The sequence below is a fragment of the Crassostrea angulata genome, chromosome 7 (genome assembly GCF_025612915.1).
Source record: "Crassostrea angulata isolate pt1a10 chromosome 7, ASM2561291v2, whole genome shotgun sequence".
Classification (NCBI taxonomy): domain Eukaryota; kingdom Metazoa; phylum Mollusca; class Bivalvia; order Ostreida; family Ostreidae; genus Magallana; species Magallana angulata.
The window spans coordinates 20,975,924-20,997,636 of NC_069117.1; the positions used below are offsets into that span (position 1 = coordinate 20,975,924).

Sequence of the window (21,713 nt, forward strand, 5' to 3'; positions counted from 1 at the left end):
ATGGGTTCAAAACCATCCTCAGAATTTTGATAAACAGTCAATTTTGTTTGGAAAATTTTATGATAAAAACATTTCTAGACTGCATAATTGCCAAACAATGTATATATTCCTATATAAATGAATTAACTCTATGTCAAAAATTGTATGTTCTAATGATCTGTGTTGCAACATCCGCTTTTAGCTCAGCTAGACTAAAAGTCCAGGCGAGTTTTTCTAATCACTTGTTTATACTACACAGTCTATATGTCGAATTCCTTTATAAATTTTCATTCTTTAACCACTGTGCTAATTTTATTTGGGTGAAAGGATTTCAACCCCTTTTCTGGTATTTTATCTTGTAGAAGAACACCTTAGAAAAATGATTTAATAAAACAAACGATGTTGACAGATTACATTTTATTCTTTTATATGTACATAATGTTAACACTGCAAAAAAAAAATACCTCAGCATAATTATGTTATCATTTTACACTGTTCTCTTTCTACATTTCGTATTTTTGTCGTAAGTTGGGGATATTTTGTCATACAAATATGATACCGAAATATTAAGTTATTAAATTACAAGATATATTGTCATAATATCAATAAAAACATCTTCAAAAAATGCTCATTTGTACGATTATACGTCGTAATAACTCTATCGTAATTCTCTATCTAAAAGATAACTAGTGCAAAGAAATAAATGACAAGCTATACATACGATCGCGAGCTCGTTACCCGTGGTAATTTTGTTTGGTTCTAATCTTTACCTCGCGTAATAATTGATTTAGCATTTAATACTAGTTGAAATATAATACATGTTTTCCTTTAAATCTCAAAAGACATTTTTTTTATTTTTATTTTTGTTGTTTAAATGTATATTTTTCATTTCCCTTCTCAACAATTATGTTTGGTTTTACCCTCAATCTGGATATAAAATCAGCTGTTCTGATGCGCTGCGATAGCGTATCAAAACAGCTTATTTTAATTAGACTGGCTGTCACTTTAACCCATATTCTATTTGATTTGATATTTTTAATATAGAGAGGAATAATTTATCAATCGAAAAGACAGGACTTTTTATTTATGAACATTTGTAATTTTAATATATATATATATATATATATATATATATATATATATATATATATATATATATATATATATATATATATATATATATATATATATATATATACATACTTTTCACCCTTTTTGTCATATTTCTGACATAGCTTTTGCATCGATCCTCATCATTTGTACAGAACTTATTTTCTCGTAATTATGGCTTATTAATATACTTTATTTCAAACGGTTAAGATATTATTCACCGATTTGTGTTTTATGAAGGAGGCACATCAGATACCGCTGAAACTACAAGGAAAACCAGCGTCGTAATAATTAAGACAATGTTGAATAGATAAAAAAAGAAACAGTCCAGGAAAGCGGACACTTCCTGGCACTTAAATGGAAACTCGGCATCATCCTTGGTTTGAGCCAGTAACCGATTCCACGTGAGCTTCAGGGTTTTGCCTTTTCCGTTGCTTTCTTCCACGTTGACCGTGTCCTCGTTGGAAACTACATTCCCTTTGTCTTCTTCGTTGACCTTTGCGCTACGACAGTTGATTCTGAGAAGCACAACGAAAGTGAATGCCTTGAGCCATCTTGGTACTGCTTTTTGATCCGTTCTGAGGTACAAATAAACGTTTAGAGTGGTGATGATAGTGGCCAAGGCAGCCATCAGGAGAACAAAGGAGATGTACATCGCTATTTTAATAGAAACGGCATAATTTTTTATGAAAGCATAGAAGTATCAATATATCTGTATTTTTTCACTTGACGTTTAAAGATATTAACAGAATCTAATTAAATTTGATACATAATTTTTTTTTTATATTTCTAAGTAATTGACTTCAACAAAACTTTAAAATAAATTTTGAAATTATATGCATGTATACCCCAAAAATAATTTACTTCATTGAGTATTTAGTTTAAATCATACAAAAAAGTCATATCATTGGTTTTACCTATGATAGGTATTTGGATCGACGTTGTTGGCATGCTGTTCCCGATCAGGGTTAGCAGCACTGCTTGGGTCAATAAAACCGTCAGGATGTAGGATATCTTGCATCCGGATTCTGCTGGCACAAGGAAAACTACGTTTGTCAGAAGAGAAATTACAACCACTGGGTAAACGACGTTGTTAACGTAATATCTCGACAGGCGCTTTAAGATCACCTTGAATTCCACCTGCGAAAACTCTTCACCATTTTCCGTCAAATTTTGCTTGTTTCCACGCAAAGAATGCAAAACCCATTCCCCGTTCTTTTTTAAATTTTTGCTGCTTTCTGAAACACTGTTAAAAGCAACGGCTTTATTGGTGAAGGCAAAACTTAAGACCTCAATTGAACAAATCTGGTAGTCGAATGGGTAATAAAGGACGTTGAAATCACAATGAGTGACGTAAAGCCCAGGCGGTTCCCAGCGAACCTCACCGGTATGCTTCACTTTGAAAAATATCTCATCATGGCCTAGTGGACTCATTCCTTCGACACTGAAACAAATGTTATTTTTAATTTAGTAAATAGTGTGAACCATCAGATTTACGCGTTTAGAAAAAAGTCTTTTTTTGTTAATGTAGGAGTATCTGCACACATTTCCATTTCTATAATATTCTTTATGAAGAATACGTAATATATAGTTTACACATTACGAGTTATCAATGATGAGTTCTGGGCGCCAGATTTTGTCCTGCTTGGTGTAAATATATTCTATGTCGTCTTTGGCGGAGGGATTCCAAGTCAACCGAGGATCTTCCCAAGTCTGCAAAACATTGTTAATATGCTTATAACAGAACAATAGTTTTGCAATATGTACATATGATATGAAATTTTCTTAAAGTCAATATTATTATCATGTATAGATTATATTGTTCTATGTCAAATGGCCTTTTCGATATTATTAAAACTCATTCTTTGGTTATTATTTACACTATTTATTTTTTAAAGTCAATAAAGCTAGTACATGCGTTCTTTGATGATTCATGATCAATCTAGCTTTAAAGGTAGCGAGCATTGCATAAAACATACATACAATTTGTTCTGCAATTATAGATACTTTCATTGTTCGCTTGAAACATCAAAGGTAGCGTTTTATTGTTTATATTTACATTTTTCTTTTCCAACATTATTGAATTAATCATAAAGAGTAAGTTAAAGTAAGTAAATTATTGTGAATATACGTAACTACATTAGATAGGAAAAAAATTAGATAGTTCTTCTTATATTGGATTTTGAGTATGACATCATCATGATCATTTCGTGCAGTCCGTGATTTTTGTAGGATGACTGGACCGATTGATAAATTGATTAGAAACGGATAACGTAGATTTCATCCCTGTCAGTTTTACATAGGCGGGGAATCAAATTTTCTTAAGAAATAGAGAAAATACTCAGTGATTGTGAAAAAAGAGTATATATATATATATATATATATATATATATATATATATATATATATATATATATATATATATAATAAAAATAAAAAAAGCAACACTAACTGCAAAACATAAGCGTAAGCGCTTTCATTGTTAAAAATCTTCACGTCTAAAGATTTTTAACAATGAAAGCGCTTATGTTTTGCAGTTAGTGTTGCTTTTTTTCTTTTATTATATTTTTACCGGACAGTGAGAAAATACTTTTGTGATTTGGATATATATATATATATATATATATATATATATATATATATATATATATATATATATATATATATATATATATATATATATATATCTTTGTCTGTGATAACACTAAGAATCGATTTTGTACTATACAGTGCAACAATTTCAAATTACGTAATGTTGGTGGCAAAGTGGGGTTCGCATACTTATAACATTCGTACAACTGCTGAAAATTATATAAATAAAAGTAATAAGGAATCATTTTCTGAACATTATGAGGTGACAATTTCGGTTGGGACGTGTTCAGATCTATCGACCAAAACAATCACCTCATAATTTTCAAGATAATGTTTCTTTAAAAGCCTTTTTTCTGCGCATATTTAAATTACTCTGTACTATTATTAAGAAATTTAGTAAGAAATATTTGAAACCGAGCTTTTATTTCAAAGTGTACTTACAACCGTTAGCCAGCCAGAGGAAGACATTATCTGCCTTTTGAAGTCCTTCAAGATGTAAATAGAAATAAAAACCCATAAACATGATATTAACGGTTATAAACCCAAACAAAATTTCAAAAAAGTATTACCTTTGTACATGTATATAACAAAAGAATACTCCCATTCCAATTTTGTAACCAATTCCTTTTGCCAGTGATATTATAATAATTGCAGTACTGCTCTCTTGCAAGGTAATTTAATATACTTTGCCGAAACTTGAAAAAAGTAAACGATATACGCTACGTCATACTTCATCGACTTATGTAAATTTGCCCTGAAAAAGAGCAGTACTAAATTAACGATGAAGGGGTTAATTGTTTAAACACTGTATTTTTAAATTCCTTCAAAAGCGTTTATGTATATATGATTTAGTGTACTCATTAACATCTATACTTATAAATTAAGGCATTTTGCAAATAAACTACAAAACGACTGCACCAGAGTACTTGCTTACACCTTTGGTATTTCACCACATGTGAGATGATGTCTGTAAGATATAATTGAATTTTAACTGATGAGTTATCATTGTGAAATTAATCAAAAACCTTCTTTCATTTTCGATAAACAAGCCCGTGGGCGATTTTATTTTTGATTCATTTTTTGATACACATACGCTTGAGAACTTTTTAGAACGGGGTAACCAAGAACGCGGATTGACTAATTAACGAAAAGAGTAGGACAAGTTCATCATGCATCGCGGGCAGGACTTGGATCGGACTTCTATTAATACTAAAGTTAATAAATAAAATGGAACAATTAATGCGATTTTAGTATTAATGGAAAAACTTTCCAGAACGGGCGAGTTAACCACCGGCCAAATCTGACAACTTTGGTTTGAATTATGTAGTAAATGGGTAATAGTGCATAACCTAGCGTGTTTTTATACCACGACAGATAGGTTGTAAACCTTATACATTGATTTGTAAACATAAATTAACAAATTAATGTACGTCTATGAGTTTAATGGGGATGCCCCCACCTACAGATTGTTTTTCAAAAGAGCCTTTTATCTGAATTTCTTATTTGGGAAGATTAATACGAATTATATTGAAAATTGACCAAAAGAACCAAATTTATAGAGAGAGATACACTAAATACCAGTTCAATGATTTGAAATAAATACTATTATAAAAAAGTTTATTTTTTTCAGTCAGCTGCAACAAACAGGATTAAGACAACGTACATGTACATTTGTATATATTAACAATTTCAGTTTATTTTTTTCATCCCTGTCCGCTTCTCTAAATATCCAACAATGCAGTTTGTTTTTCAATCAATTTTAAAGTAGAAGATAAGGAATAAATCGGACAGAGAGTATATACAAATATAAACAAAACTAGACATGATTTCGTTGCGAGCAACGAGGAGGTCTTCCGCGATTTTTTTAAGGTAATATGACCTTGACTTTGATATTTGACCCTTTATCTACTTATCGGGGCAACTACAACAATTTTTTATGGTTGAATATTGTTAGGAACATCATTCTCAGCATTTTTATTCTATATTGATTTTCAAAATGATGCTTTTAATAATATTTGTTCTGTTTGAGATATGTTATCAAAGTTTGGGACTTTTGGCCCCTAAAAATCCCTAAAAAAACCCCTAATTACATGATAAAATAATTATAATTTATTGTTAAATAAATGTGAGATGAACATTATTGCTTCCTAAACATATAACAAAATAATTTTCAGTGAAGTGCTATAAAAGAAAGACTTCAGAGCCTTTATGGCCCCTAAAAATAAAAAAAGATATGTCTTTTGATATTAAATATATTTTGTTCCAAAAGAGTTTAGAAATGCTTTGCCGTTTTTTAGCTATTTTGTAAAGACCGTTTTAGGGGCTGACCCCTTATCTCCTTATTGGTGTCATATGACAAAATTTCGATGGTTGAATATTGACAAGCGCATCATTCTAAGCATTTATAATTCAATATTGCTTTTCAAAATATATTTCAGTAAAGTGCTATGGAAGAAATATTTTAGAGCCCTTTTGGCCCCTAAATTGAATGGCCAACCCCTTTTTCTTGATATAATTTGAAAGGTCTTTTGATTTAAACATATTTTGTTCAACAAATGTTTAGATCGTTGCCGTTTTTGAGCTATCTGGGATAGTACCTTTTAGGGGCCGACCCCTTATCTCTCTATTCGAGCCAGATAACGAAACTATTATGATTGAATATTGTTTAAAACATCATTCTAAGCATCTTCTATTCTATATTGCTTTTCAAAATATTAGCGCATATGAAAGCGCAGTCTCAGAATATGCGCATTTATCTCAGTATACTTTCCATGCTCATTCCGGATTTATCCGGGTTGCACATGCTGAGATCCAAAATAGTTTTTAACTAAGTGCTTTTCTATATTACGTCATATCCTCCTTTTCAATCTTCACGTCATACTAACTGGTAGGTTAAAAATTTCTCTGTTAAATTATCATTATTTGCCTAACAATTTCTTAAAAATAACATTCAAAATTTTTACATCTTTTTGTATACGCTAACTTTAAATTATTATTCGTTGTTGGGATTTGCAGATGGCAGTTAATTTTATCGGATTGTTGTCTTTCATCCAAACTTGTTTACTGTGAACTGTACACACGCCATATTCATTGTTACAACGTGGGCTATCGGGCCACGCTTCTTTTTGATTACGTGTCAGTAGTTTATTTACTTTTTTAGTTGTTTAGTTAGACTCTTTTTCATTTAAAATAATTTGACAATTGTTTCTATATTTTTATGGTAATACCACCAACACAAACTATGCCTAAGACTAAGTCAAGGCCAGCAAGGCCAGCCCCCACGGAGCGGACGTCCAGGCGACCTCGACTCCACGCCGCTGCTAGGGATGATCCCCAGACAGTAGTGCAGGCGAAAACCCCACAGGCACTTACAAGCCCAGTTGAACAGTCAGCGCCACAGGCGCCCACAACCAGCGTTTGCACAATACCGGTCACTGAGCCACCCGTGCCCACGGGTAATTTAACTCTTGTTCCCTTGACTCGAACCACACAATCCTGCCCTTACCTGTAGGGTCTACTCAATTTTCGCTGGGATACTATGTTGACCCTAGCACTAGGGATAAGATCATATCTGGTAAATACATTAACTTGGGGACATTGCTCGTTAGGGACCCAAACAAATCTTATGTTTCATCCACTCTTGCAATAGATGCAACCGGCCAATTCATTGCCCAACCTAAATCTCAGCACAAAATTCAAAACATTGATCGTTGGACAGATGCATTTATTATCTTCATGAGCATTTACACAGCAGCACATCCAGAAAAATACAACAATTCTTAAAGTTCATGCATGACATTAGGCTTGGAAGCCAGAGATCACAGGGCTGTCTCACATATGACGAACAGTACCGCCTTAGGGCCTCCATTAACCAAAACACAGATTGGGGTGTAGTTGATCCTGAGTTTACTTTGTTTCTTATATCTGTGATAATTATCCTTTTTGAGATATAACTGATGAAAGTTTTGGACTTCTGGCCCCTTTAAACCCCTAATTACGTAACGCATGATATAGAATTTTATAATGTATAGTTTTATAAGTGAAAGATAAGCATTTTACAAAATATTTCTCAGTAAAGTGCTATGGAAGAAAGACTTTAGAACCCTTTTGACCCTTAATTTGAGGGACCAGCCCCGTTTTTCTTGATATCAAACGAAAGCTCTTCTAAATATAAATTTTATTTGCTATGTTATGTTAAAATATTTTCAGAAAAGGAGATAAAGAACGAAAACCATTCAAAATCCCGTCGTTTTTTCAAACTCGATTTTCGGGTCCAGGCGAGTTTCGACGCCTTTGAAGCCAGACAACCATAAATGCCTTTACACACATTTACAATCTTTCGTCTACAGTCCCTGAAAATTTAAATTCAATATCTTTTTTCGTTTAGGAGGAGATAGCAGGACAAACCGACCCTCTAAAAATCACTAAAACGTCAATATCTCCCGAACGGAAATGACGTCATTAAAATAAAAAAAAATATATATAAGGTTTAATTAATATCTACAATATCTGAAATTTTCACGAAAATCGGTCGAGTCATTTTCAAGGAATCGCTTGTACAAAAAAGCGTAAGAAAAAAATAATATATAAAGGGAAAGAGAAACAAAGCAATATCAATAAGGTCTTCCGTTGGCAACGAAAGACCTTAAATATCATCTAGTGACTTAAAATTTAGAAATGCGATACTCACCATATCATTGATTGAAAGCAGATGAAATTCGATACCGACATACGTGATATTAGACGGTCGTACATATTTGTTGTAAGAGGCGTTAAAAATGGCGGTATGAATGTCAGTTGCAGTTGTGGTGCTGAATTCCCCCGTAGAATCTAAAGACAGAAGATGCCAAGTTTGTCTTTTTTGTTGTTCAAAATGTTTTATTAAATATAATTTTTTTAAAAAGGTTTAACTCTAAAATGAAATTTTAATGCATATTCTATAAGTTTTGTTTTAAGAGCAAACAATTGTTACTTTGAAAGAAAAAAACCCAGAAGTGATATCGTCGTCGATAACAAGAAGAAAAGCTTCTGGTGATTACATCGGGTTATCTGATGTTTTCATCTATAGTCTGTTCCAAGTTATTGTTTCCTTTACAATTAGACGATTTTTTGGAAAAATGGAAAAATGTACAACGTACGAAATACAATTAATTAACATGAAAAAAGCATAAGATTTTTTGATGACATAAATCACAATATACTCGGAAACTTTTAGGGAAACAAAAACAGATTTCTAACGAAGATTTATAATGGAAAAATCTGATATCTTTCTTCATTTGAAAGTCACTCAAAATACCTCGCACAGGTTTTTAACGTTATTATTCGTCCACTTTCATGTATGTTGCAAACCCTGTAATAATTTTACATGTTTACTGACACCTGAGGGGTGTTTCAGATCAGGAAAATGGACCTTTTTCTATTCAAGTGGATAAATGTAGCTTTGGCTTGATGGTACTTGTGATTATTGAAATGTTTAGCAAAAAGTGTTGGAAGCAGAAACTTAGGACATAGTAGAGTTGCTCCTGGTTGTTTTGAAGTCTTATAATCCTTATTCTGAATAATTTTCTTTGCTCAAATAACGCAGCTTGTATGAAACTAAATTACATCGAATCTTTCACCATTTAATTGGTTTCTGAGTTAAAACTAAATACAGTATATCAGAGTGGGAAAAAAATCCAAATTAAAAATTAAAAAAATATGAAATGCGATATAGATTTCAGTGCATCAAACAGATGTTTATTTTTACGCACGAAAACCAAAATAAGAATATCAAATGCAATTTTAGTTTCGATGCATCAAACAGAGGTTTATTTTGAAAATGGCGAAGATATACTTTGACATCCTCAAAAATGTGTTTAACAATAGTTTTAGTACCCAGAAATACATATAAGAAGAAAATAATTGCAACAAAATGTTTCTACTATATGACATCACTCTGTTGATTACGAAGAGAAATAATATGAACCAGTTTTAACATTAAATGTTAATTGTTTTATGAGATCTAAGTTGCGTTTGTACAAGAAACCATATTAGAATATAATGGTATTTGTCTCCAATTAAACCAAAGTTACATAGTTTTCAAATACGTTAAACCCTGAAAAGTCGGGTTTTTTTTTAAAATGCCTCTATCTGGTGAAAAAAAAAATTCAATTATCCCATTTAGATGATACAAGTTTGGATCTTACCTTGAATGGTCAAGCAGAGAGCTAACACCAGTATGATAGACTTCATTTTTTAAAAAAAAGTCTGATATTTGAGAAAATGTATGCTTTATATAGTTATAAAGAGGAAGAAACCGCGATCAATCAACAAGCCGGGAGAGCGTGTAACCATTGGTCAAAATAAATATCAGATAAACTTCTTTTATGTTATATTGGTGATCTGGCTGGGAATATCAAACACATTACAAATGTTTGTGAATAATGTTATTAACATCAAACAGATATATTAACAGAGCACAGCAGTTGACATTTGACACTGATCTCTGCTTTGGCACCAGGAAGTAACAATTTCATGTTTAAAATTTTATCTGCTATTGTATTGTTATGCAGTTTAATTGAAATATAAAATTGTGTAACCAACACAAAGATCAAAACACAGTGTTTGATGTCTGACATGTGTCCAACATCAAGAATACATATATTGCACTTCACTGCAATAGTTATTGTACTGAGTGGGATTTAAAATGTAAAGATTGTCAAGCATAAGTGTCTACAAATTGCATCAGATATCTATCTGCCCACCTTTTGAATGCAGTTTTCAAAATAACCAAATAGTGTCGCTTGAATGGCTGACGCTATTCTTATAATGTGACCTTTGTAAAGGACAATGTCCAAACCTGGAGGTGTTTTGGTTCAAATGCATAGGTTACTGGTTCACCTTCCATAAATTAAACAAGGGACCTGATTTATGGCCAAAGTTTGTTTTACGTAATTGTCGAGTGTTTGAACTGGGAACGTTTCTTTAATTTCCGATGCTTTAAGATGGATTTGAAAAAAAGTCATAAGTTTTATTTGTTTTAAAATTTCCTAACACAATTACCAAAACCCATCAATGTCGTATGCAACATTCCAAAACTAATATCAATTCTTTGTTTACTATACATTATTTAAGTTTTTTTAACAACAATCTCTCCCAAGCGTAGGAAATCATTGGAGACTTAAGGGCACCTCCAGTCAATTTTTTTCACCAATCAATAGAACTGATCTATCTTTATCTGCACTGGTTTTGCAGATAAAAGCAACTAAATATGATAAATATATTAGTTTCTCCCTTCTCGCGGAAATGCACGAAAAATATAAAAAGTTCGCTTATCAGTTGTTGAATGCGCTACGTTACAAATGTGTCCACAAGCATCAATGCTTTACAATGAAATGAATCAGAAGTCTGAAAAGTGTTAAAAGAAAAAAAATGAGGTTTAATTTTTTCGATATTAAGGAGAATTTCAAAAATCATTAGATGTATTTAAATAAAGATATTGATTTAATCTATAGGATGCAAATAACAATGAGAGAGGCATCCTCACTCCCACACTTGTGCAGCAATTCATTAGGATATTGAACCTATGTAACTAAAAACAGGGCACGAGCCTTTTTTACATGACAAAGAATTGTGAGCCCTGTATCTTGCTTATAACTTTACGAATGACTCTCAAATTTTATTTGATCATTTGAAATGCATTTCTAAAGCATTGTAAATAATAAAAACATGAAAATAGAATTCGTCCACAATCATGGCCATGCCCCTCTCAGTTTTAATTTAAGATTGTTTTAAAACATGTTTTATGGAAAATCAACATCTGATTTTAAACTAACTTAAACTGGTTGAGGACGAATAATTCACAATTAATAAATAAACAAAATTATTAATGAAAAGCTTAATAAATAAATGATATTGCATTTAAAATTCTTTTGTTGTCAAAGCAAAACAAAATGGCTTAACTAACTTCAGTTATTTTTTTTTATGAATAAGTTAATACACTGTTTCTACATGAACGTATCGATGACGAAATGAGAAAACCAATTTTGTTTCAGCTGAAACCTTTTTTTTTCAGGAGAATATTACCGTATGTCGAGTTCACATTGAGAGGTCTGGATTCCTTGCGATTGTATGACATTATGTTTAATAAAATAATCCCAGCTTAAAAAATTGTAATTAATGCGGAGACAACAAATGGAAACGTATTTTAGAAGCAGAATTAGAATTTGATCACAACTAATCTATTCAAGCGTTACCAGGTTCTCTTTGACTACGTTAGAAATAGAAATTTATTTCCATCGTTTAATAGTGTGAAACATCATGACTGTAAATGTGGAATTGTGAGCTGTTCTGTGTAACATCAAGTATTTTTTCTTATTGGCTAGGAATGTGTAAATGTCTTGATATCAATATATTTGAAAGGCGTTTAGTGAACACCTTTTAAGCCTACGTAATATATAAAAGCAAAGTGACAGCTAGACACCTAGTGTTTGCTTTCATTTACAGCTCACGCTTCGACCAAGGCATAAGTATCTTGTGCGAGTTCATCTAAAGACAAGGAGAGGAGGAATTTTCTGTTCTGCAAAATCGAACAGCTGCATCAAAATTTATTGTGGCTGTGTTTTAGCCTAGAAAGGAAACTGGTGGTCACAAATCTTCATTTCAACAATTATCCGTGTTTGGAAACCCTACGTTACCGCGACAGCAGGTAAAATTTACCGTTTTTGAAATTTAATTTGAAAATCAATCAAAATGAAAGCAATTATAGTTACAGATACGACGCAGAATACTTAATTATTTTGGTATATTTTTTTTCAGTGCATGCTTGAATTCGTCTGCAGATTAGTATGCGCTTTAAAATACGTTGCAAAACAAAATTTAAAAAAGTATGCAATCCTAGATTCGCCTACACTAATCGACTTTATAGATATTTCGGAATATTTGTTTTTCTGTGCATGCCTTGATAGCGGCAATTCTAAAAGCTTTGGATTTGTCCTATAGCATTCTGTCATTCAGTGTGCAAGCATATTCGTTTGCAGTTTATAGTATGCATTTTGCAATTATTTAAGATACGAAAAAAAGTAATAGAAAAACAGCAAAAAAGCGGATAATAAAAGTTTATTTGTGCGAAAAAGAAATATGACAGAATACTGTTATTTACCCACCATAATAGGTAAACTAAGAATTTCTTTTAAAAAATACTAGACAAGTCTATCTCTCTTGTAATACTTGATTTTATTGATTTAGCTATTCCGGTCTGTTTTAAGAGATAACGTCATACAATAGTTATTAGTAACGCATTAGTAGAGTATGCAATTCTAGATTCGTCAAGGCAAATCAATTTTTCTCAGTTTGCAGGTAGTTAATGTAACGCAATTAATCTAGGCGTTTGGTTTCCATGGTTTATTTAATGGTATTAACGCATAGTGTGAATAACGTTATTTCTGTAAAAATGTCATTTTGTTTTTATTAGTAATCTAGAAAAATTAACATTAAATTAATTGACACATATTCGAAATTATAAGATTTTGCAGATATACTATAAAAACCTCATTAGAAATTAAATATATAAAAAAAATTGTCTTTTTAAATGTTTATGTAATTTTTCAGTAATTGTTTTGTCTCTTTAGAATGAAGAGGCTTTCAAACAGCTCTGCAAATAGAAAATGTTACAAAAGTCATCCAAACAGACGCACAAAATCAAGAGCCCACGCTATAGCTCGGCGTTTTGATGGAAGCGACCGTTCACAGTAAGTTGATGGAAATGAGTTGATAAATTAATATGAATTACTGTACACAGGATTCTTTTGCCCCCGAGTTTTTAAATACCCAATTGTTAACGGTTTCGCAACGTCCTGAGTTCGCCCAGACTCAGTGTGTTAAGAAAGAAATAATTTGAGACATTTGAATTCGCCCAGTGTTAGATTTGCCTGCTGACGACGTGGAAGGAGCAAACATAAATTGGAGGCAAAGTTCTTCTTGAATACAGCATATTTTTTGAATTTTTAATGATCCTTAAATTGTATTTATAACAGAATTACCAATTAAGCGCTGAATATGAAGTTACTTTCTATTTAGTAAAAAAGAAAATAATTTCTTAGTACGATGTATTTGCTTAAACTTCAGATTCCTGTGGTCTAAGTATAAATTCAGTACTTTTCAACATTTACAGTTTTTGAATATAGTTTATCTTGACTTGTTTGATGAGTAGAATGAATTGTGGATTTTGAAAAGTATGCTTTAACAAACGTTACTATGTTTACATTTAGACTTTCGTTATTATCCATCGACGCCTCCAACAGAAGGAGACAAAGTACGTGCACAAATATCTACTGATGCTGAAAATGCTTAAACTTATGATCTTGAACATTTTATCAATAAAGTTTTGTTGCTAAAAGAACTATCAACTAAAATGAGAGGGTTGTCAAAAGAAAACAAAATCCTTTTTCAAATTGAATATATTTTGGGAAATGAAATTCAAGTTTGTCAATTGTTGGTGCTCTTAACCAGGACAATTCTCGTCGGAAGGATCACTTGTAAAGAATGACCAGGGAACTCAATCAGAAATATCAATGGCAGATGGAACCCTTTGGTCCATGTTTCCATTGTGTAAGTTCAAAACACTATCAATCAAGGTTTTTGTTTTTTGTTTTTTTTTGGGGGGGGGGGGTGGGGGTGGGGTGGGAGTGGGTGGGAGTGCAGAGGCGAGTAATATTGTGTATCTATACTAAATTTATTTTTTATTTCTTATTATTAAGTTAAAATTAAATTTTAAGTAACTAAAGGTGTTAAACTGTTAAACATCAATTTCAATTACAGCACAAACACTATTAACATGATTTTTCATTATCATGGTTGTAAAATTGTTTAATATTCATTAAATAAAAATTTATTAAATTACAGAACAACCCCTATTAACACGATTTTCATTGTTACGTGTTTTATTACAATTCTATTAGGTCCTTTTGATTGGAGTTCCTCGGACACGGCGTCATTTCCGGATTTTCCTTGCTGTAACAATTTGGACATCAACTTATTGCTACAAGGTTTTTGATTCTAGTGATAAACTCATAAAACAGATATTTCATTACTTGTTGTTGATATTTACTATTTAGTCTTACAGAAAATACAAATTATTTAAGAAGTTTTATAATATATAAAAAAAATTAAAATTTTAAGTTTTTATATTTCTTGTTAGAAATAAGACAGAAAAATGAGTGGCATCATTAAAATCTCAAAGCAGTGGCGGTCAAAACCGACGATAACCACGTGATTATTTAGATAATGCATACTAATCATAAAATGCATGAAGTAATTATTTATCATCGATTTATCATTTATAATGATATGTATATGCCTACAGTACATGCATAATTAACTGACTTAAAATACACTTTTGCTTTTATCACGGGCGAACTGAAGAAGTGGAATATGTTAATATTTCTAAATAGACACAAAATAATAAATATTACTTTTTTAGCAGCTTACTGATTGGCTAAAACCAAACATTCTAAGAAAATAACATGTTATTATAAACCTAATGTAACGGTTAAAGTGGATATAATAATTGATATTTTCTACTTTGCTATAATTGGTAATCATTAGTCCAATGAAATTGTGTGTTTTTCTCAATGGTTTCGGCAATGAATTTAGCTTGATGTTAAGAAAATAAATAAAGGTGATGAAATAACAGCGAATTTATTATGTTTATAATATGTTTTACGGTGCGACCGTTGGGGCGAGCACAGCATGTGATCAAACAATGAATTATAATAAATTAATAAAATAAAATTAACAACGTGAAATTTGAATGCCAAAAAATAAAACATACCTATTTTTCAGTAAATTTTCATTATTCATAGTTCATTATTCATAAGTTTAATCTCAGATACAATGTTGTTAAATAATAAAGATTTTAATATATAAATATTCATTGCACTGCATCTCCTCTTTTAAAGTGATTGTGATTATGATTGATTGATTGATTTCCCCCTTTTTTTTTGCAGTAGACATTTTTTCTTAAACTTACATATAAAACTTGACTCATCATAGAGCTCCCCCCATGCTATTTTTTTTTTCATTTTTGTCAATTTATACATAGAAAATCGACTTACCATGGATTTGCCCCTCCACTTAAAAAAAAATAATTAATGTTTAATTTTATTTTTAATTTACGCTTAAAAATATTTGCTTATCATGTTAAAAGAACATGGTGTTGTCCCCCCCCCCCCCCCCCCCCCCCGCATGTAATAAATGGAAGTGAAAATAAAGAAACCATTGAACTGCTAAAGAGCTGAAGGATTAGAATTTTCATGATTTATTTTTTTCTTTTTGCTTGCAAAGATTTTTTGGATGAGGCTACCATCCACCCACCCACCCCCTTTAAAAAAAGGCGCTGCTACGTATAACGTTACGTTTCAGGAAATTACCGTAATTATAGTGAATAAAATATTTGTGAGCATTCATCCAAATTAGTGCAATTTACAACTGTTTCCTGTATCTGAAGAAATCTCCTTATTCGTCAGCTGTTCTTTATCTTAGCCTTTGCAAGATTTTAAGAGGATTTTGGTCATTTCAGCAGATTTACAATAACTTCAATTAGAGTAATTTCCCCTTATCAGTGCTTATTGTGACGTCAAAGCTGACGTTGGTTAAGTGTCGTCTTACTCTTTAAAACTCCCCTGAGAAATAAAAGTATGCGAAGTATACTGTTTTATTTACTTAAAAAGCATGATGTTCTTAAAATTACACATCTTATAAGCTTTTCAAAGGTTTCACTTTGATTCTCGGGAGAACGTGATGTTGGAACGTGAGGTTGGAAACCATTGGTACTATGAATTGTGGGTCAAAATTTACTGACTCCGAAAAAATATATCGGATCAATATGTAAACGTTTGTGACTTCACACGATTATTTTTGATTGAAAGTGTACTAAGGTGAACTTTAGAGGTAACATTGACTGTATGTCGCTTACATCGTTATTGTTTTTACTGTCTAAATTTGTCTTGCTGATTCTCGTGAGAGTGTGAAGTGATAAAAATTGCCATGATTACAGGGAACTACTGGGACGATTAAAACGGTGCATTACTGGTCCGATTTACTGACGCCAAAAAAATCCGTTGAATGAATGTGCAACTAGTCCGAATTTTCTATTCACACACGCCTTGCCGGTAGAGCTCGCTTCGCGCCGGCGCTGCGCGCCGGCGAGCTGCGCTCGCTATTATTTTGTCACTGGATCATATAATAAAACTATTATTGTTTTGTCTTTTTATCAGTACAATAGATCGTATAGACCGAAATAAACTTATCATAACTATGTCATTATATTGCATAAATATATAAAGAAGTGTAAATAGATATTTAAATAATATGTTTTATCATCTTATCGACCTAAAATACATACAAACTATGTTTTGTATACAGGGTTATTTTCGCCCCATGTCATTTTTGCCCTTCTTCACTTGCATACGACTTCTGCCCGTCTTGAATTCGCCCAGATGTAGTTGTGTTAACAGAGATATTATTTTTGACATAGAATTCGTATAAATAATAATGTATAAATAATATGATTGTTTTAACAGCTGTCACATATACTAGAATATTTAATATTTCCTTACTTAAAGCATTTCAAACTCAATGGGAGCCTACCACAGAACAAGACATGAAACAGATGACCGAGCATCTTGAAGAACTCAAAACAAGGATTCAAAGTAAGAATGTTTCTTATAAAGGTATATTTTGCTTATATAAACAAAGCCCGCTGCCTATATGTAATTTATAAGTGTAATATATTTACATATTCAAATATGATCAATTCAAATCAAATCAATTAAACTAAGGCATTGGTAAATTTAAATACATGTAGCATTGCAACGGTTTAAAAGAATGTTATTTTCTTGGATAAAAAAATTAAAAGTGTATATGCTTTGCATGTATATAAGACTATATATATCGATACTTTGTATATCTCGAAAAACAAACTTTAAAAACGTTAATACTCATAAATAAAATAATAATTGGGAAAAGCGAATGTATAAAAATAGAAAAACCAAAACAAATATAAAAAACGAATAAAAAAAGAGATGAGTTTTATCGTTTATCAAGTTCTGATCACAATGCACTAATCCATTTGAGTAGATAACATTTCAATTGCGTACTGGTAAGTACTTATTGTTTTTCCCCCACAGAATGGTTCAAAGACAATGAATGAAAAGCGGTCCTTTCTTCTCCTGCAATTGTTTCTATCATTTTGAGCAAGTTACAGAGATAACGCAGCAGATAAAAAGTTTCTTTGGGTTGATATTATCTTTACTTTATGTATCAATGAATTGATGATCATAAGCTATTTGATATTTTGAAAGATGTTAATATATCAATAGTGCCTGTTTAGGAGGGTAAGAGTTGAAATTGACACCCCGGGAAAACTATTGTCAACCGCCGCGAAGCGGATGTTGACAATGGTTTTCGAGGGGTGTCAATTTCAACTCTTACCCTCCTAAACAGGCACTATTTTTTTTATTATACTGAATGTTTCAATTTTAAAGAAAACTTTACTACTCTTATATATGAATGACGTGAATTCTTTGGCGAACGGTTCGCGCATAGTTTACGCGCATGTAACAATTCGTTGTGTTACCCGTTGCTAAGTGTGTTGCTTACGCTTAGGTTATAGAACGGATTATCAACTGCGTCTTAACCAATCAGATTTCAGTATTTAACATGAAAGTATAATAATATGATTTAACAACTTCTAGATACATTAAAAATGTCCATAATATGTTTTCGGGTTTCAAAAAAGGTCATGTCTGTTTCATTTGTGTTTAGATGTGTTTACATGGTGTTATTTGTGTTGTTGTGCATGAATTATATTTTTTATTTTTTATTACCTTCTTCTTAATTTTTCAATTCACTTTACAAAAGTAAAAAAATTAAAAGTAGGTTTTGAAATAGAAGAAATATTGTATTAAGTTAAATGATCTTTTGTTTTGTCCATGAATCTATAGGTGTATAAGAGTTCATAAATTATACTTATAAATCAAAATGGTTAGCTATTGAAATGGACAAAAAAATGATTATAATAGCAATGTACAATCATGTAAATTGAATATGTCTTGACAGCCAATCTTATTGTACACAAAAAATAAATATAGTCTCAAAAAATCATACTTTGCTTTTTTATTGACCTGAAGCAATACTTAGAATACTTTTGTTTTATCAGCTATTTGCATTGTTTGTTTCTCAGAAAGGGATAAAAGATGAATGCTTTTAACAAAATAAAAATAACAAACAACTGTATATGCAAACTGTCAACATATGAATCACATGGATTTTTTTTTCGAACATGAAATAAAATCTAAAGGCATTGTATTTTTAAAAGTTTTCAAGCAATTTCAGATCGGACATTCAAAACATTTATTTTTAAATAATATTTTGATATCCAAAATACAACCAAAAATTCAATTTGGGCTGGAAATGTTAAGTGAAATATTTTAATTCTGATTGTAACACATCATTTGATTGGCTAAACCAGTTCTTATATATCGTGTAACATAACCCTGGACAGTTTAATACTTTTGTTATAACTTAATGAATGAATTACGCCAAAGTGCAATTTGTGTATCATTTAAGTAAAAAGATTACAAAAAGCATACATATATAATGGTCCCTCATCCGAGCATTATTTTAAGAGTGTAAAGGATAAGATACATTATATGTTTTAAGCATAAGGCTCAATAGGTATCGTATAGCATGGTTATCTTTAGTAGCATAACATTAAAACGGGTGATCATTTGACAACACAGAACCTTACCTCTTTAAAAAGGCCTGTCCGAGCGCGGTAATCATCTTAAAAGAATTTGTGACAACCCCTCTACAGGGTTTGGGAAACAAAACAAAAGGCGTCTGTAGGTGGGTATATGATATCCTCTTAGGCCTCAGACGCATAACATTAGTTTATCATATTTGTGAAAAGTAATTGAAGGCAAAGGTGTTCTTGGCCTTGACGTTTTTACAGGAGTTTGAATTTGTAATCCGGTTTTATCATTGAAAATACACATATAAAATCTAAATCCAAAGCTGATAGGCTTTTTGCTTTTGCGGTAGTAGTTATTGCCCAGAGTGCTACTAATTTAAGAGACATCATTTTGAGATTCAATGTTTGAAGTGGACAAAGACCACATAAAATCGCAATAGCTTTGAAACATCCAATGTCCGCTTACATTTACAGGAAGTCTCAGGAGGCCTATATTAAGAATATCTTTTAATCATTGTTGAAATCAATGTCTGGTTGTTAATCATTTTTACATTGAAAAAAATGAGTTAAAAAATTATTAATTTATGTTAAAATTTATAACTAAATATTAGAACATTCACTTCAGAAAGTTGACGGAGATTAATTTTCCATTAAATGCACTATTCAACCCATGCCACGCATGTTGATACTTTTTATTGGTGGCTGGTTTGCGGGTTTCGTTTGTAACGTAGCATTCGAAGTATGATCTTCATTGACTCTCAATCTGTTTCCAGATAAAACATAAGTTATCAAGGATAATTTCCTTACCAAGGGATGAAACTCTCCCATGTGTGGCATAATCAGTAGAGTTTTGTGTCTTGACAACCTGGTAGGAATAGATATTAAAGTTGATTTCAATAATGGAAACCAACTACTGTAGAAGCACATATTTTCGTTGGGTCAAAATGTCGTTGTTTTTAAACCAAATAAAATTCTGTTTGGCATTTAATTTCGTCATATTGTGATTTCTTTGTAATCATTAATACTTGGGTTAAAAATTCGTCATGAATTTAATTTCGTTGATTTATACTGCCAACAAAAATAACGAAATTAAATCCTCAACGAATATTTCTGCTTCTACAGTATGTATTATTCAAAGAAGAGAAATGATAATAGCTTCCTCTACTATCCAATAAATATGCTTTTATTCATAATTCTCCCAATAAACCTAATAGAAAGAAATATCAGATTTTAACATTCATTCTTTTGAATCTTAGAAATTTCTACAAAACAATTATGCACAAACATATTTAAATCCCTATATATTTTTTGCTAATATAATAATTTGTTTTTCTATACATCAATTTCCGATTTGAATTAAATCCAATGATCTAGAAGACATACTGTCCGTCGCATTGACATTAGCTCCTACAGTCGTCGTGTTATCGGATTTAATCCTAATGTGACAATTGGTATAACTTTCAAAAAGGATTTCAATATATTTAAGTTTCAAATATATGCATTCTAGCTTCTAACAACGACCATTGACCTTCAGTGTATTTGTCACTAAAACTTGCCCCCAGTCCTAAATGGATGCGTTTGTTTCAACCAAATAATCAATATGTAGATTTTTAATTAGTCTTCTATTAAATTTCTCAACATCGTTTATCAACTATGTAATTTCTTAAACAATTTCCTCTGAATTATGTGTTATTAAAGCAAAGCAGGATTTTTTCAACTTTTATTTTTGCTTTGAATGTATAAACAGTTAGACCAATCGAAGACGCAAACTTCCGTATCGGAACCGAATGTTCTTGCATTGTTTCTAATATAATGTCATGATTTTAGAGATCATTTCTTCAGGATAAAAAAATTTTAAATTTTATCGATTAAATAATAAGCCTACAAATTTAATCTTTGACTTTGTGTCTTCAATGACTTTTAATGATTCTTTGAAAAACCAAGATAATCTAAATCACTCATTACTAATTCACTTTTGCATCAAAATTCGTTTTGATAATAAGAGAAACGTTGATAATGTAACAAAACTGTATCCATTGCTCTGAAAGCTGCAAAAACTGGTTTATATAACTTAGTTAAAACCTCTCGGTGCTGAGGCTACATAGTAATACATTAATTTATACAAAATATTATTCCAGTAGAATGCCAACATTTTTGTAAAATCTGGATGAATACTAACTATAAAATAAGCATCTTTTGGATCAATACAAATCAAATAATCATATTTTTTAATTGCAGAATCTCTTGTCTTTTATGTTAGATTTTTACAAACTCATTAAAATTAAACCTTTTTAAATTAATT

The 21,713-nt window shown here is 31.2% G+C and overlaps 2 protein-coding genes across 2 annotated transcripts; one reads left to right on the forward strand and one right to left on the reverse strand.

The window, feature by feature from the left end:
* Positions 1 to 1,189: 1,189 nt before the first annotated feature.
* Positions 1,190 to 9,973, reverse strand: LOC128157555 (neuronal acetylcholine receptor subunit alpha-3-like). Its single transcript, XM_052820195.1, has 6 exons — positions 9,867 to 9,973; positions 8,372 to 8,511; positions 4,123 to 4,167; positions 2,693 to 2,802; positions 2,007 to 2,533; positions 1,190 to 1,746 (listed from the first exon to the last, which is right to left on the reverse strand). The coding sequence occupies exons 1-6, from the start codon at positions 9,910 to 9,912 to the stop codon at positions 1,322 to 1,324; spliced, it is 1,293 nt and encodes a 430-aa protein (XP_052676155.1). The 5' UTR covers positions 9,913 to 9,973; the 3' UTR covers positions 1,190 to 1,321.
* Positions 9,974 to 12,138: 2,165 nt separating this feature from the next.
* Positions 12,139 to 18,836, forward strand: LOC128156043 (uncharacterized). The gene is made up of 7 exons (XM_052818005.1): positions 12,139 to 12,367; positions 13,290 to 13,409; positions 13,929 to 13,972; positions 14,170 to 14,268; positions 14,619 to 14,705; positions 17,283 to 17,369; positions 17,847 to 18,836. Exons 2-7 carry the CDS (start codon positions 13,291 to 13,293, stop codon positions 17,867 to 17,869), a joined length of 459 nt encoding a protein of 152 aa, XP_052673965.1. The 5' UTR covers positions 12,139 to 12,367; position 13,290; the 3' UTR covers positions 17,870 to 18,836.
* The last annotated feature ends 2,877 nt before the right edge of the window (positions 18,837 to 21,713 follow it).

What these genes read in the sequence shown, in the direction of transcription:
- LOC128157555 (XM_052820195.1), bottom strand. Translation starts at nt 9,912, where the DNA reads ATGAAGTCTATCATACTGGTGTTAGCTCTCTGCTTGACCATTCAAG. An exon ending in TGCTTTCAATCAATGATATG is followed by an intron (nt 4,168 to 8,371) that starts GTGAGTATCGCA and finishes TACATCTTGAAG; the next exon opens with GACTTCAAAAGGCAGATAAT. An exon ending in GAACTCATCATTGATAACTC is followed by an intron (nt 2,534 to 2,692) that starts GTAATGTGTAAA and finishes CATTTGTTTCAG; the next exon opens with TGTCGAAGGAATGAGTCCAC.
- LOC128156043 (XM_052818005.1), top strand. Translation starts at nt 13,291, where the DNA reads ATGAAGAGGCTTTCAAACAGCTCTGCAAATAGAAAATGTTACAAAAGT. An exon ending in GATGGAAGCGACCGTTCACA is followed by an intron (nt 13,410 to 13,928) that starts GTAAGTTGATGG and finishes GTTTACATTTAG; the next exon opens with ACTTTCGTTATTATCCATCG. An exon ending in ACTCAAAACAAGGATTCAAA is followed by an intron (nt 17,370 to 17,846) that starts GTAAGAATGTTT and finishes TTTCCCCCACAG; the next exon opens with AATGGTTCAAAGACAATGAA.